At 46.1% G+C, this 16,033-nt stretch overlaps 1 protein-coding gene across 2 annotated transcripts in view; it reads left to right on the top strand.

Moving 5' to 3' along the window:
- itgb4 (integrin, beta 4) overlaps positions 1-16,033 on the top strand; it is a 146,251-nt gene that overhangs the window by 119,016 nt on the left and 11,202 nt on the right. For both annotated transcript variants that reach the window (XM_072242036.1, XM_072242035.1), the window contains exons 35-37: positions 5,543-5,704; positions 8,277-8,402; positions 12,743-12,889. In XM_072242036.1, the coding sequence (XP_072098137.1) occupies positions 5,543-5,704; positions 8,277-8,402; positions 12,743-12,889 (435 nt within the window). The remainder of the gene's footprint in view (positions 1-5,542; positions 5,705-8,276; positions 8,403-12,742; positions 12,890-16,033) is intronic.

The raw sequence follows: 16,033 nt of genomic DNA, 5'->3' as shown, positions 1-16,033 counted from the left end.
CTGCCTGAGGTCTTGGCCCCTGTAGCTATGTGTGTTAAACCCATATTCTAAAGCATCAGTGTCTGCATTATCAACATTAACTTGTGTTACAGCAGTTCCAATCCATTTGGCGATTTTACAGACGTGGAAATCTGCGGATGCTGGAGATCCAAAGCAACGCACACAAAATGCTGGAGGAGTTCAGCAGACCAGGCAGCATCTATAGAAAAGAGGAAACAGTTGAGATTTCAGGCCGAGGCCCTTCATCAGGCGAGCGGAGACCTTTCTTCAGGACCTTCTGCCCGGCCTGCTGAGTTCCGCCAGCATTTTGTGTGTGTTGTGTTTAACAGTTTGCTAGATTTATCTCCCTAAGGCATAATTGATTGAACGTGATGCCTTCCTAACTGAGGCCTGGGAAAGTGCTATGGAAGCCGTTGTTTTCTTTTGTGCTTCCGGCTTCCTCCTCTGGGAATTGGGTGTGTTATCCTGACGGAGGAGAGAATGGAACCTGCTGGGAGCATGAGTTGGAGCACGTACCCTCTGATTCTAAACTCATGAATTAATCATTATCCATGATCTTGTTTTAGAGAGCTGTGCCTCCTCTCCTCATGCTTGGTTGAAGAGAAGCCTGATGTTGATTCTGAACTGACAACTTCCGTGTGGGACAGTTTGAGCCTATGCTGCTGGCAGGATTTTAAGCTGGTGTTTGTCATTCCTACTCCTGTGGAGCTCGCTGTTGCCTTTAAGCTTTCTCTCAGCTGCTTCCTTCCGCTGGTGAAACTGACAGCCTTTCCTTTCCTTTCCTTTCCTTTCCTTTCCCCCTGCATCCCAGCCTAGTCCGGAGGTTTTGCTGTGCATTGTTCCCAGAATCTGAAGCTTCCTCACGTGAGTCAGTGATAAGAACAAGACATGGTACACAGGGAGTGGACTGATCACACCCTGTCTTGTACACGATTGTTTATTGAGAACGTGGTGTTTGGTGATTGGACACTCCATTTGGGAGTCTTCAAAAACCTCTGGGAACACTGCCTCATCTTCAGCTGCTTCAGCACTGTCCATGGAGTTTGCCCTGTAAACCATCTGCATGGCCCAAGCTGGTAATATCTGCAAATCTGCACAGCTTGCACCACGTTTCTGAAGGTAGCACACTGACATCATTAGGCTCAACATTGAGCCCTGGGATCCATACTGCTCACTTGCTCCAAGCTCAGGAATATTCCTCTAAAGCATTTCCACCATCCCCTTGTCTGCTCGGTTTTTATCTCCTGAATCCTGCATAACTTTAAAACTTTAAATTATAGTCTTAGCAACATTGTGTCCCAGGTTTTGTCAGTGGGGGAGTTGTTTCCTCCAAGGATTTAAGAGGCTTCAGAACCAGAATCCGATTCTTCATCAGTGTCTTGTATGGATGGTGTGAAATTTGTTGTTTGGCTGCAGCAGTACGAATACAAAGACATACAATTACTATGTTAGTATTGCTGCTATTGGTCAGGTAGGTGATGCTGTCTGCTCCCTCCTGCAGTAACTCCTCGCGATCAGAATCATCGGTCCCGTTCATGTGCACAGTCCTGAGCATTCTGCTACCTGGGTTTGCTTCCCTTGCCCCTAGTGTCAGGGTGGGAGGCAAGGAATTGAAGAGCGAGTCGGTGAGTGCAAAGCTGCAGGGGCCCAGCGCAGTGAGCAGAGGTAGGAGCGGACCAGCGGGACTGCTCTGGGATGGGTTGAAAGGCCGCCTTTGGTACAGTAGGAAGCAGGTGTCAGTGAGCGTGTGCTGTACAGTGCTGGGCTGCCTCCCGTCGGATGTAGGTAGGGCTCACGGGTGTGAAGCGCCACTGATGCACTGAATACCAACACGAGTCATTAACTTGTTCTGAAAGGCTCCAAATGGAAGCACGTCCGACTCCTGGGGGATGGTTTCGATTTGAGGAAGGTAACCTGGAAACTACCGGTGGAAGTGATACCCCGCCTTTCCACTGGCTCTTCCCTGACGTGTGCTTCCTCAGACATGGAGAGCCTCCTCTCCGAAGACCCTGAGTGTTTGGACAACACGCACAGGAGAGCAGCACCCCAGCCAGAGAAAGGTCAAGGTGAAGATCTCTCAGTGCTTCTCTCTCTAATATCCTTCTGTTTCTGAGCAACCTGTTCAATGGCCCGAGCAATGAGCTCACGGACTGTGCCGGTGAACTAAGGGCATCAAGACATGGTAGTGTAGCGGTTAGTGTAGCGCTGTTAGCACCAGCAACTCGGGTTCAATTCTACCCATGGCTGTATGTTCTCCCAATGTCCACATGGTTTTTCTCCAGTTGCTGTTGTTTCCTCCCACGTTCCAAAGACAGGGGGGTTCGTAAGTACATTGGTCACAAGGGTGTAGTTGAGCAGTGCAGACTTGGAAGGACGTCTCCAATCATTAAAAAAGGAACATGGAGCTGCACGAAGAGAGGGTTGGGGTTGATTGTGTAGGCTGAGGGTCAGCAGCCTGCTGTATGTCATGCCATGCCCAATGACTGTCATGGCCAGGGAACCCAATCACCACACACAGTAACTGGTACCCTGAGTCACCTGGCAGGGAAGCAGACCTTGCCTCTCTGAACATAAATGACAGACATTACTTCCAGTGCATCGCTGTGCTAAGCCACCTTGAACCCCCCCCTGCCATGTGGCAAGAGGTGTGTAAGTGACGGTGGACAGGAGAGGGAGAGAGTAGTTACAGGCTGCAGACAGGGCCATCAGTCAGAATCGCATCAGGATCTCGTAGCCATGTTGTTGGGAGTGTCAGACTCAATCCCACTCTCAGGATGGGTGAGATCAGTAATCATTTTATACAGGTCTTGAGTGCTTCTCAGCAACCTCTCCTGGGACATGGATATTCAGGATCCATTTACCATTCCATCCAAGTCCCCTGTTATTATCTGCTGGGGAGACTGTCGAGACGAAAATCTGTTGGATCAGAGCTACTCCCCCTCAGTTGCCCTTCTATCTGTCAGGCTGAGTTTAAAAGCCCCAGAGTCTGGTGTTGAGGGAGCTGCCCTCCTGAGTGAATGTTGGAAAATTCCAGCCAGCAGCGGGTGATGTCCTGGGTCAGGCACACCTTGGCCTCTTAACTGTGTAATCCACAAGTGCTTGGGCTGGGTGGAAGAACAAGAGCATTCTCCTCCACTGCTCTTTCTGTTGCCTCTTCCACAGTAATTTTGTTGGCAACACCAGGAATGAACAACTTAACATATCGGGAGCATTTGAAGGCTCTGGACCTGTACTCACTGGAGCTTCAAAGAATCAGAATCAGGTTTAATATCACCGGCATATGTCGTGAAATTGGTTAACTTAATGGCAGCAGTTCATTGCAATATATGATAAATATAGAGAAAAATACTGAGTTACATTAAGAGTGTGTGCGCGCGTGTGTATGTGTGTGTGTTTGTGTGTGTGTGTATATGCCTATTAAATAGTTAAAGGAAGTAGTGCAAACAAACAAATGAAGTATTGAGGTGGTGTTCTTGGGTTCAATGTGCATTCAGAAATCGGATGGCAGAGGGGAGGAAGCTGTTTTGAATCACTGAGTGTGTGCCTTCAGGCTCCTGTACCTCCTTGCCAACAGTAACGATAAGAAGAGGGCATGTCCTGGGTGGTGAGAATCCTTAATGATGGACGCTGCCTTTCTGAGGCACTGCTCCTTGAAGATGCCTTGGATACTCCGGAGGCTAGTATCCATGATGGAGCTGACTAGTTTCACAAGTTTCTGCAGTCTTCAATCTTGTGCAGTCATCCCCCCCGCCCCCCCCCCAATACCAGACAGTGATTCAGCCAGTCAGACTGCTCTCCACAGTATATTTGTTGAAGTTTTCAAGAGTTACTATTTCAAATAAACTTTGGAAAATTATTGGAAGAGAATATTATCCACTGCCTTTAAAACACAGGTTTGAAAACCATCCAGTCTTGTGGATTTGTGACTTGTACTGGTGTTAACTTCGCCTCTCACTGTCCTGATGTTCATTTCCTCAAGATATCTGTGATGGTGTTTTGTTCTCCTGTAAATGTTGCTGGAGTGTAATCATTCATTCACCTGTGACTTCTTCTTTGATGAATGGAACACTTGCCCCTGGGTTTATAAACTGTGTCTTTTATTCGCCTGTGATTTTCAACCTTGGGCAGTCTTCATCCCATCACTGAAACTTCCCCTTTGTGCAAATTCTGAAGAAGCCCTGAAACAAATGAACTCAGCTCACCCTTTGTCAAAATCTCCCATTAAAACGTCATTTCTGAAAGTCAAAGTTGAGCTTATTGTCAAGTGGACAAGTACATGTAGGCCCAGGTTAGTCGATGAAATGTCCTGTACCTAGATGGCAATAAAAAGCTTACTCTCACAGGAACATAGCTTCATGTAAGCAGCATTCACAATGAAAACAAACTAGACGTAAACTGCACACAATGTTTACAAGGAAGCACTCAAAAATAAACAAAGTTAATGTTGTTGCAAAATGATCACACCTTTGCTCAACTGTGGTGATGAGGGTTGTAAACAGCAAGGATTCTGTAGATATTAGAAACCTTGAGCAACTTACACAAAATGCTGGAGGAACTCAGCAAGTCAAGTAGCATCTATAGAGGGAACTAAACAGTCGACATTTCAGACTGGTATCCTTCATCAGGGCTTGAAACTGGCAGTGCAGACTCGATGGGCCAAATGGCGGACTTCTGCTCCTTTGTCTTATGGTCTTAGACAGATTGTGCCTGTTGGTTCAAGAACTGAATGTTTGAAGGGAAGTAGCTGTTCTTGACCTGATGGTGTGAGACTTCAGGCTTCTGTACTGATGGAAGATGGCATATGTACATTCTTGTTCCTAAATACTTGTCTCAGTTTTGCACTCGAGTATTCAGCCAGTCAACATTACTGGGCTGACACTGGGTCTTAGTTCCTGTTCTATTGGTTAGTCCTTGTGAAATCAGCTCTCCTTGTATCTGCTGCTATTACTAATATGACCTCACCTTTAACCACAAAGCTGATCTTAATCTTCACTTTGTATAGTGGTGCTGTTAATGGGTCCTGCAGTAGAGGTTCTGGGAGAGTGTTGGTGGGAAGGCAGGGCCGTCCTGGGGATAGATTGCTGTGTATGGTGATGGGCTCAGGGGAGGGAAGTCCCTGGTTGAGAAGGTAATAGGTGGGCTGGGCCTGTGTGAAAACATCATGTTGACAGTTGCTAGTGGCAAGGGACAGGGTGAGGAGATTCTGGTTTGGTAGTTGCTGGGTTGAGAAGAGTCTAGGTGGGGAGCCAGTTTAATTATCACTGAGTAGAGAGGAGCTGGTATGGTGAAGATAACCATGTTTATTGGTTGCTGAGTGCAGAGATACAATGAGAAGATGGTTAAGTGTGGGAGGGGTTGGGTGGGATAGAGTTGGTGGAGAGGAGAAGATTTGTAGGGTGATAAGGGGCCGGTAGCTGCGTTTAGCTCTGGGAGGAGCCAGGGTTGATGTTGGCTAGGTGGGGGTGGTTAAGAGGGCTGTGGCCTCGGCAGTTTGCAGTGGCATCTTTACTGACCTAACACCTTTCTTCTCCCTCTCCAACAGAGGTGCAGATGGACGGAAAGTGGGAGATGAACTCAGTGTTTGCCGGAGGTACCCACAGTGTTATTAATCAAAACACCAGCATTATCAACCAGCAGTTCACCAGGACGATGGGTGATTCCTCCATGCTGTCAGAGACCTACACCACTATGACTTCGGGACAGGGTCAGTAGGGGCCATCGAGGGATTACAGAGTCAGACTGCATGAAAATCAGCCCTTCAGCCCATCAGATCTATGCTGACCAAGATTCCAAACTAAGTTAAACCCATTTGTTGTGTTTGGCACATATTTCTCTAAACCTTTCCTATCCAAACATGCTTTAACTGTTAACGTACCTGCCCAAAACTTTCTCTGGCAGCTTGTTCCATATCATTACCATCAACTGGGTGAAAAGTTTGCCCCCCATGTTTGTATTAAGTTTCTCACCTCTCATCTTAAACCTTTAGTTCTCAATCCCCCAGCCGTGCGTGCATTCACCCTATCTATTCCCGTCATGATTTCATACAATCTTGTTAGATCACCCCTCAGTCTCCTATGTTCTAAGGAAAAGTGCCATTGTTGTTCTCTGCACCTTCAAACCTTTCACCTCCTGCCTCTTACAGTGAGTAAAACTGAGAATGTCGACAACTAAAGAGGGACATAACTTGTTTCACTTTCAAAATGTGAATTATTTTAAATTTTAGGGAATTGATGCTGGAAATCAGAAATAGAAAGAATGGGAACACTCACCACAGATCAGGCGCCATCTGAGAAGAGAAAAGCAAAGAATTGGTCTGGTTCTCCTGAGGCTTCCTGCAGCTCCCTGCAGGCCTTGGGCTGAGGAGTCACAGGAGATTCAACCCTAGCAGGCAGCAAAGATAGAATAACTCTAGCCTCCCCCATAAGTCTATCTATCATCAGTAAGTTTCCGGTGGGAGGTTCTGGGCTCCAGATGGGAAGAAAGGTGTCCAGGCTTTGGAGAGGTTATGGTGGAAATTTACCAGACTGAGATGTGAGCCCACCTGCAGAACTTCTTCCCTGCCTTCAACTCCTCCCAGTCCTAACCTCCAGCAACCGCTTTTTTCCCCCTACTCTCTACCAACTTGCCCCACTTTCGTTTTTACCCCTTTCCCCAACTTGCCTTCACGTCCCTGGCCCCTTGTCACAACCTGCTCCCCTCTTTCTTCCCCTATGTCCCCTCTTCTCTCTCTCCCCACCCACCTGCCTCTGCCCATCTCCTCAGCTCCTTTCCCACCTATCCTCCACCAACCCATGTCTCCACCTTCACTACTGCCATTCCCACCCCCACCCAGATTTCCGCCCTTTCCACAAACATAAACTGTTGTCTCCCCAACCTTCCCTGATGTCGATCTGAGCTGTGCTGGTTCAGACCTAGGGGAGCTGCCCTGGTGGTGGTCAGAGAAAACCTTGTTATAGAATTGGCAATGTAACTCTTTCCCAAAGAGCTTCTGGGCTAGAAATTCATTCAAAATGAGACTGATGGAGCTGAGGTGGGTGTGAGTTTTAATGGCTCTGGAACAAGCTGGGTAGTTGATGTTGAGGTAGAGATTCAGCACAGTCTGATAGACCGAGGGGCAAGCTTGAAGATCTGCTCTCTCTTCGACTACCTGTTCTGAATTGGCTCATCTTGGCTGGGGGCCCATCGAGGCCAGTTGTGGTCAAATCTGAGTTCGGGAAGGTGGAGTGTAGCATATCTACACTTGCTGATGACAGCAAATGGAATGGAAAAGCAGTTAGTACAGAGGATGCAAAGAGTCATATAAATAGATTAAAGAGTAGGCAAGGATCTGGCAGATGGAGTACAATGTTGATAAATGTGAGGCCATCCACTTTGGAAGGAAAAAATAGAAGACCAAGTTATTATTTATATGCTGAAAGAATGCAGCAGCTGTTGTGCAGAGGGACTCGAGAGCCCAGGTGCATGAAGCTGTGAAAGGTTGGTTGTAGGAGCAACAGGTTATCTGTCAAGAAAAGTGGAATGCTGGCCTTCATTTTGAGAGGATTGCATTTAAGAGCAGGGAGCTTTGACTGAAACTGTCAGGGCTGCAGCTGCCCCTGGAGCACTGCACTCAGTTCCGGTCTGCTTCCCTGAGGAAGGATATACTGGCTTTGGAGGTGGTGCAGGGGAGGTTCACCAGGCTGATCCCAGAGGTGAGGGGTTAGCCTATGAGAAGAGGTTGAGTTACCTGGGACTGTGTTCCCTGGAATTCAGAAGAACGAATGTGGATCTCATAAAAACATGTAAAATTTCAAACGGGGTAGACACAAGATAGAAATAAAGTCAGGAAAGTTGTTTCCACTGGTAAATGAAACTAGAACCGGGGGACATAACCTCAAGGTTCAGGGGAGTAGATTTACGATAGAGATGCGGAGGAAGTGCTTTTCCCAGGGAGTGGTGAATCCATGGAATTCTCTGCCTGGGGAGGCAGTAGAGACTACTTCATTAAATATATTATGGCACAGTTAGATAGATTTTTGCATACAAGGGGTTATGCGGGGGAAAAGGCAGGCAGATAGGTGGAGATGGGTCCATGGCCAGTTCAGCCAAGATCCTACTGCATGACAGAGCAAGCTTGACAGCACAGACGGCCTGTTCTTTACGTTCTAATATTTCCGGAATCATCTTTTGGGCGGCTGCTCAGGAGGTGCCGGGTGACCGGATCATCCTGTCCCTGGGTGCCTGCTGTAAGTACACGGTCTGCTTTCCCGAATGATGAGAGATGTTTGTTTCTGCAGGAGCACCAGTTCATGGAATGAGGGGAATTAACTACACAGTCACACAACAGACGATCGGCGGCAGGAACCGCATCGGATCCGAGGATGTGAACAGTGCTCTTGAGAACCTGGAGATGGTTCTGCATGGTTAGACCTCTTCCAATGTATCTCCAAAAACTCTTCCTTGGTCACAATCCTGGCCACCAAGTACGGCAGCATGGGATGTGAAGAGGAATTGCAGTAGGTCAGACCATGCGCTTGGCTTCTTGGTTCAGAGATTGGATCCAACCCAGACTGGAGTGTTGAGAACTGAGTAGAGATCAGTGAACAGATTGGGACTCCCAAGAGCAGGGTATGACTGTGAAATAAAGAGGACAGGGAAGAGAAGACGGAAAGCCCAGTGAAGGGGAGCGAGTTAGGGGAGAGAGAAATAGTGATTAGGGAGGTAATCCCAGAACCTAGAATCTAATGGCAGAAAAAACTGTTGGCCAGTTAGAAGGCAGAGGAGATCGGGGATGTACTGGGTCAGAATTAGGCAGAAAAGGAACCTTCGAGGTTGTGAGGTTGAATAAGAAGTATGAAGGCAGGGATTTTAAACTCAAGATGGGAACTCAAGATGCAATTCTGCGTCAAAGTAAGTTCACCAATTCACCATCCCGTGACCCCTTTGAGAAGCCGGTACCTTTCTTTCTGTGTTGGCAGTCTCTGTAAGCAACAGCAGGTAATGGGGATGGAAAATGGGTCACCTCACCAGACTGCAGCTGCACTGGGGTCAGTGTGTGGGAACGTTACTCTGTCTGGGAGCCACCTCCTCAACTGTGTTTGATGCTTTTGCTGCAAAGGAAAGGTTTCGCTTCCCAGCACTTGGTATGTAGAGATCCATTGGATTGATAAGAATATTCAGCGATACATCTGCATTTGCTTCATCAGAACTGTGGCTGTAGCTGAGCAAGTAGCCCAAGAGGATGGAGTTATTCACTGTGGGGCAGTAGTAAATCTCAGTTAGATGCTTCCCCCACAGCAGTCACTGACGGATGCAGTCAAAAAATCAAATGCCCTTCTGAAGTTACACTGACTCAGTGTTTTGCCACTCATCCATGGCTGATTTTTTTTCAAAAAAACATTTTCCCACCCTTCTGAAGGATAATATAACCATATAACGATTACAGCACGGAAACAGGCCATCTCGGCACTTCTAGTCCGTGCCGAGCTCTTACTCTCACCTAGTCCCACCTATCTACACTCAGCCCATAACCCTCCATTCCTTTCCTGTCCATATAGCTATCCAATTTAACTTTAAATGACAACATCGAACCTGCCTCAACCACTTCTGCTGGAAGCTCGTTCCACACAGCTACCACTCTCTGAGTAAAGAAGTTCCCCCTCATGTTACCCCTAAACTTTTGTCCTTTAACTCTCAACTCTCGGATGGTCCCGTCAGCAGTGTGCAGAGGAGATTTATCTTTTATGGAGCAAGGGGAGTGGTGCAGGTCAAGATAGAGCAAGAGGTAAAGTGGGGTAGGTCGAAACTGTTTGGAAGAGGGAGGGGGATGGGAACTAGAGTAGATGGTGTTGGATGTGGGGTTGAGCAAGAGACTAAGTGCGGACATGGGACAGGGTTGGACAGGGTGACGTGCTGCAAAAGAGAGAGCTGGGTTTTGTGGTTAGACAAGCTGGATGGATCTTCTGCTGGTGGACCACTTCAGTTCCCACCACCAACCCCAAGTGTGGTCTCACCTGCACACTGCTGATAGGACTATCTGTCATTCAGGTCACTGACTGGCCCCTGGCCCAGCTGGGGCACGGCAGCAGCTCCTCCAACCGGTTTTGGTGGCTGCCCCCTCTCCAGCAGCACTGGTTTCTGGGGCCCAGTGCATCATCCTTCAGAAGGCAAGGGTGGGAAAACAATTTTTGAAAAAAAAAATCAGCCAAGAATGAGTGGCAAATCACTCAATGAGCTGAATGGTCTAATTCTTCTCCTGTATCTTAGAACTTTGACTGGAAAGGTGCCGATAGCCGGAATAATTCCAGTGAATACACAAGAGAGTGCAGATGCTGGAATCTGGAGCCAGAAACAATCTGCTGGAGGAAGTCAGTGGGTCAAGCAGCAACTGTTAAGGGAAAGAAGTTGTCAATTTCTCAGCTTGAAACTCTGCATTAGGAATGAGAGTGGACCATAAGATATAGGAGGAGATGTAGGCCATTCAGCCCATCGAGACTGCTCCACCATTCAATCATGGGCTGATCCAATTCTTTCTGTCATTCTCACTCCCCTGCTTTCTCCCCATGCCCTGGCTAATCAAGAACCTATCTATCTCTGCCTTAAATGCACCCAATGACTTGGCCTCCATAGCAGCTCTTGGCAATGAATTCCACAGATTTACCACTCTCTGACTAAAGTAATTTGTCTGCATCTCTGTTCTAAACGGACATCCTTTAATCCTGAAGTCGTGCCCTCTTGTCCTAGACTCCCCGACCATGGGAAATAACTTTACCATATGTAATCTGTTCAGGCCTTTTAACATTCGGAGTGTTTCTATGAGATCCCCTCTCATTCTCCTGAACTCCAAGGAATACAGCCCAAGAGCTGCCAGACATTCCTCATATGGTAACCCTTTCATTCCTGGAATCACTCTTGTGAATCTTCTCTGAACCCTCACCAATGTCAGTATATCCTTTCTAAAGTGTGGTCTCAGGAGTGCCTTATAGAGCCTCAACATCACATGCCTGCTCTATATTCTATACCTCTAGAAATGAATGCCAACATTGCATTTGCCTTCTTCACCACTGAACCAACCTGGAGGTTAACCTTTAGGGTACCCTGCACAAGGGCTCCCAAGTCCCTTTGCATCTCTGCATTTTGAATTCTCTCCCCATTTAAATAATAATCTGCCTGTTTATTTCTTCCACGGAAGTGCATGACCATACACTTTCTAACATTGTATTTCATTTGTCACTTCTTTGCCCATCCCCCTAAACTAGCTCAGTCTCTCTGCAGACTCTCGTGTTTCCTCAACACTACCCGCTCCTCCACCTATCTTTGTATTATCGGTAAGTTAGCTACGAATCCATTAATCCCATAGTCCAAATCATTGACATACATCATAAAAAGCAGCGGTCCCAACACTGACCCCTGTGGAACTCCACTGGTAACCGGCAGCCAGCCAGAATAGGATCCCTTTATTCCCACTCTCTGTTTTCTGCCAATCAGCTAATGCTCCACCCATGCGAGTAACTCCCCTGTAATTCCATGGGCTCTTATCTTGCTAAGCAGCCTCATGTGTTCCACCTTGTCAAAAGCCTTCTGAAAATCCAAGTACATCACGTCTACTGCATCTCCTTTGTCTACCCTGCTTGTAATTTCCTCAAGAAATTGCAGTAGGTTTGTCAGGCAGGATTTTCCTTCAGCAAACCATGCTGACTTTGGCCTAGCTTGTCACGTGCCTCCAGGTACACCATAATCTCATCCCTAACAATCGATTCCAACAACTTCCCAACCACTGATGTCAGGCTAACAGGTCTATAGTTTCCTTTCTGCTGCTCCCCACCCTTCTTAAATAGCGGAGTAACATTTGCAATTTTCCAGTCGTCCGGTACAATGTCAGAATCTTATCAATTCTTGAAAGATCATCATTAATGCCTCCGCAATCTCTCCAGCTACTTCCTTCAGAACCCGAGGGTGCATTCCATCAGGTCCAGGAGATTTATCCACCCTCAGACGTTAAGCTTCCTGAGCACCTTCTCAGTCGTAATTTTCACTGCACAAACTTCACTTCCCTGATGCTCTTGAATGTCCAGTATACTGCAGACATCTTCCACTGTGAAGACTGATGCAAAATGCGCATTCAGTTCCTCTGCCATCTCACCATCTCCCATTACAGTATCTTCAGTGTCATTTTCTATTGGTCCTATATCTACCCTCGACTCTCTTTTACCCTTTATATACTTAAGAAAGCTTTTAATATCTGTGGAGAGAGGAGATGGCCTATACAGAGAGGAGAGGTGGAGTGGTGTGACAGGAGTCCAAGGAGGGGTGAGGGAAGACAGGGAGGTTGTGCTCAGGGTGGGGAGTGGCAGGCAGATGATGAATGAAGGCAGACGGGAGGAGGAGAAATAATGAGAGGCAAATGGGGGGTAATGTTGGACAGGGCTGCTGGAACTGAGAATTCCTGGCCACCACCCTGACAAATGCTGCTCGACCCAATGTGTTCCTCCAGTAGGTTGTTGGTAGTTCTTAATTCCCATGTCATTCCTCACTGTTCGAACTGTGTCATGGAGAACAGTTTCATGGCTGAGGGAAGTTGCAGGGAAGGGGAAGAGGGCTGGGGATTGTAGCCGGGCAAGCACGCTGTTCAGTGGATTGAGGCAGTGAAACATTCAGTGGGCCGAGGAGGGGGGATGCAACCTCTACCTAATTATGCTCTGACCTGCGATTCAGGCTTCACTTAATTCATTTTCATGGATTTCCTCTTGTCTCCATCCCACAGAAAACCGTTCTCCTGGGGTCCCGAGCACGCCGACCCGCCTGGTCTTCTCTGCGCTCGGAGCAACCTCGCTGAAGGTCAGCTGGCAGAAGCCTCAGTGCGAGCGGGAAATCCTGGCCTATCGTGTCACCCATCAACCCCTGGCCGGAGGTCAGTACCACCCAAGCAGCCACCACAAGGGTTCCCCAGGGGGGTTGTAGGAACAGCAGGACCACCAGGCGAGGAGAACCTGGACTGTCTTCACCACTACTCACTGGAGCTCTGAGCAAGAGGAGATCTCTGAAACTTGCACCAGGGGCAGTGCCTGGATATGAGAGGGATATCTCCTCAGCTTTGGGGACCAGACCCGAGTTTGCTGAGGGAGGGAGGGAGGGAGGGGGAGGCCATCTGTGACTGGAGGAGGAGGAAGCCTCCACAGAGGGTTGTGAATCCTTGGAGTTCTGCACCCAGTTACTGGGTTTATTTGGAACAGAGATCAGTAGATTTCTATCCCTGGTGGGATCGAGGTATGTGAGGACAGAGCAGGGGCATGCTGCCGAGCTGGAAGACCAATCTTGGGAGGAGCAGGTCAAAGGACAGACTACTTCTTGTGGAATATTGCCCATCTCCTTAACGTTCAACCCACCCTCCTGTACCATGAGGCTGGCTGATCAGCATTGAGTCGAGGGGGCTGCAAGTCGTTGTGGGGTGGGTGAGCTTAGTTTCAGAGCTCACTCACCATGTGGAAATACTTGAGAAGGATAGATAATAAGCCACAAGATTAACGTGCTGGTTCATAGATGCAAAGGAATCTCATGGTTTTGTGATAAACATGGACAAGTAACCCCATCCTGATTAAACTCACCCCAGCCTTGCAGAGTCATAGAACACTAAAGCACAGAAAGAGGCTAGTCCCATCTACCTGCATTTGCACCACATCATTTCATACCTGTCCTATCCATGTACTTATACAGACCTCTAAGGTGTTACAGTTGAGTTTGCAAAACCATCTCTGCTGACAGTTCATTGCACACTTCTTCCACCCTCTGAGTGAAGACGTTTCCCCACCAATTCCTCTTAAATATTTCACCTTTCACCCTAAACCTATGACCACTAGTTCTTTTTCTTTGTAATTTATTTTTTATTGAATTTCATCATCAAACATATCCATAAGATGTATTTCAGATACTGTACATATATATCATATAATCATATTTGTCACAAATCTCCACATAATATTTATCTGAGGTATACACTTACAGAAAGTAGAGGAAAGAAAGAACAATCAAAAGAAGAAAACTATGTACAAAGTAGGGAGTGATTTTTTTTTCACAACATATTCATTGACTAGTGAGAATAAAATTAGGCCTATGTGGTGTTATGTAGTTAAACCATTTTTCCCAGTATGAATCAAATTGTTCCAACTTATGATAAACAGATGCTGTTATCTTCTCCATTTTGTAAATGTCCATTGTAATTTCCATCCATGCATTTAAAGTTGGGCTCTCCTGTGATAACCATTTCCTGGTAAGAGTCTTTTTACCAGCCACCAGCAGTATATTCATTAAATATTTATCCCTTTCCAACCATTCTTGAGGTATATACTCAAAATATATGATCTGACTCTCTAAGGGTATTTCACATTTAAAGATGTCTTGTAGGTCATTATGTATCCCACTCCAATTGTCTTTGATAACGGGGCATTCCCAGAAAATATGATAATAGTTTGCATTTTGATTTCCACAATTTCTCCAGCAAACAGGGAGGTTACTATCATAATGGGATTTCTGAGAGGGTGTAATAAAATATCTTATCAAGTTTTTCCATCCAAACTCCCTCCATTTCTGTGAACTGGTACACTTCCATTGATACCTCCATATTATTGTCCAGTCTTCCTCAGATATTATTATCCCTCCTTCCTTCTCCCATTTTGTTTGAATGTATGAAGTTGAATGTGTTTTAAGATTTGATAAATCCTTATACATGCTTGAAATGATTTTTCTACCATTGTCTGAATTATATGCTTTTCTAAATAGCTCTATCAAACATGTACTTGCCTTGTTACATTTTTAACCGTCCTATTAACATACTGTCACATCTGTAAATACCGATAAAAGTCTTGTTTTTCTAATAAGTGTTTCTCTTTGAGCATTTCAAAACTGAACAGTGTTCCCCCTGTCATTATATTGCAAATAGCTGTTATTTCTTTAGCTGTCCAGTCCTTAAATCTAGCATCCAGTTTATTTGGCGTAAAATCCAAGTCATATGCACACCATTTAAGAATTGCAATGTCTCTCTCTAGTTTATATTCTTTTATAATAGTTTTCCATATTTTAAGAGTCCATTTCACCCATGGGTTATCAATAGTATTTATGTAAGTTTGTAGATTGTTATCAGCCAAAATTGCCTGTATGGGGATGGAAAGTATCCTCTCCTCAATGATTTTCCATTGAGCGTCATATGATGGGTTGCACCAGCATATCACAGCTCTCAACTGTGCTGCAAAATAATAATCTCGAAGAGAAGGTGGGCATGACCGCTAGTTCTAACCTCACCCAACCTCAAGGGAAATGCCTGCGTGTATTTACCCTATATATATTCCTCATAATTTTGTATATCTCTATCAAAGCTCCCCACATGTTCCAGAGGTCTAGAGAATAAAATTCGAAACTTTGCAAGAAATTTCTCCACATCTCTGTTTTAAATGGATGCCACTCTATCCCAGGGTAAGGTCTTTATGCAGAGAGTGGTGAACGGGCTGCTGGCGACAGTAGTGGAGGTGAATACAATAGGGTCTTTTAAGAGACTCCTGGATAGGTACATGGAGCTTAGAAAAATAGAGAGCTATGGGAGAGAGCTACCTAAGTAATTTCTAAAATAAGTACATGTTCGGCACAGCATCGTGGGCCAAAGGGCCTGTATTGCACCGTTAGTTTTCTATGTTTCTATCTTTCTGTTAGCTTTGACTTCCCTTGTCAGCCATGGTTGGACTATTTTGCCATTTGAGTATTTCTTTGCAACCATCCTTCAGCCACAACTCAGCGATGGCCTCAGCATCATACCTGACAATTTGTTATAGTGTAACAAGATCATCCACCTTATTTGTTATACTCCGTATAACTCAGATCCTCAAGTCCCAGCAACATCCGTGTAAATTTTCTCTGGAGTCAAGCTTATTGCTATCTTTCCTGAAGGTAGGTGACCAGGACTACTTTCAATACTCTAAATTTGCCCACACCAACATCTTGTACAATTTCAACATAACATCCCAACTCCTGTACTCAATATCCTGACGTATGAAGACCCATATGCCTA

This window comes from Mobula birostris, chromosome 24 (genome assembly GCF_030028105.1).
Source record: "Mobula birostris isolate sMobBir1 chromosome 24, sMobBir1.hap1, whole genome shotgun sequence".
Taxonomy (NCBI): domain Eukaryota; kingdom Metazoa; phylum Chordata; class Chondrichthyes; order Myliobatiformes; family Myliobatidae; genus Mobula; species Mobula birostris.
Note: the sequence above shows the minus strand (reverse complement) of the source record. Positions and strands in the feature narration are given on the sequence as shown.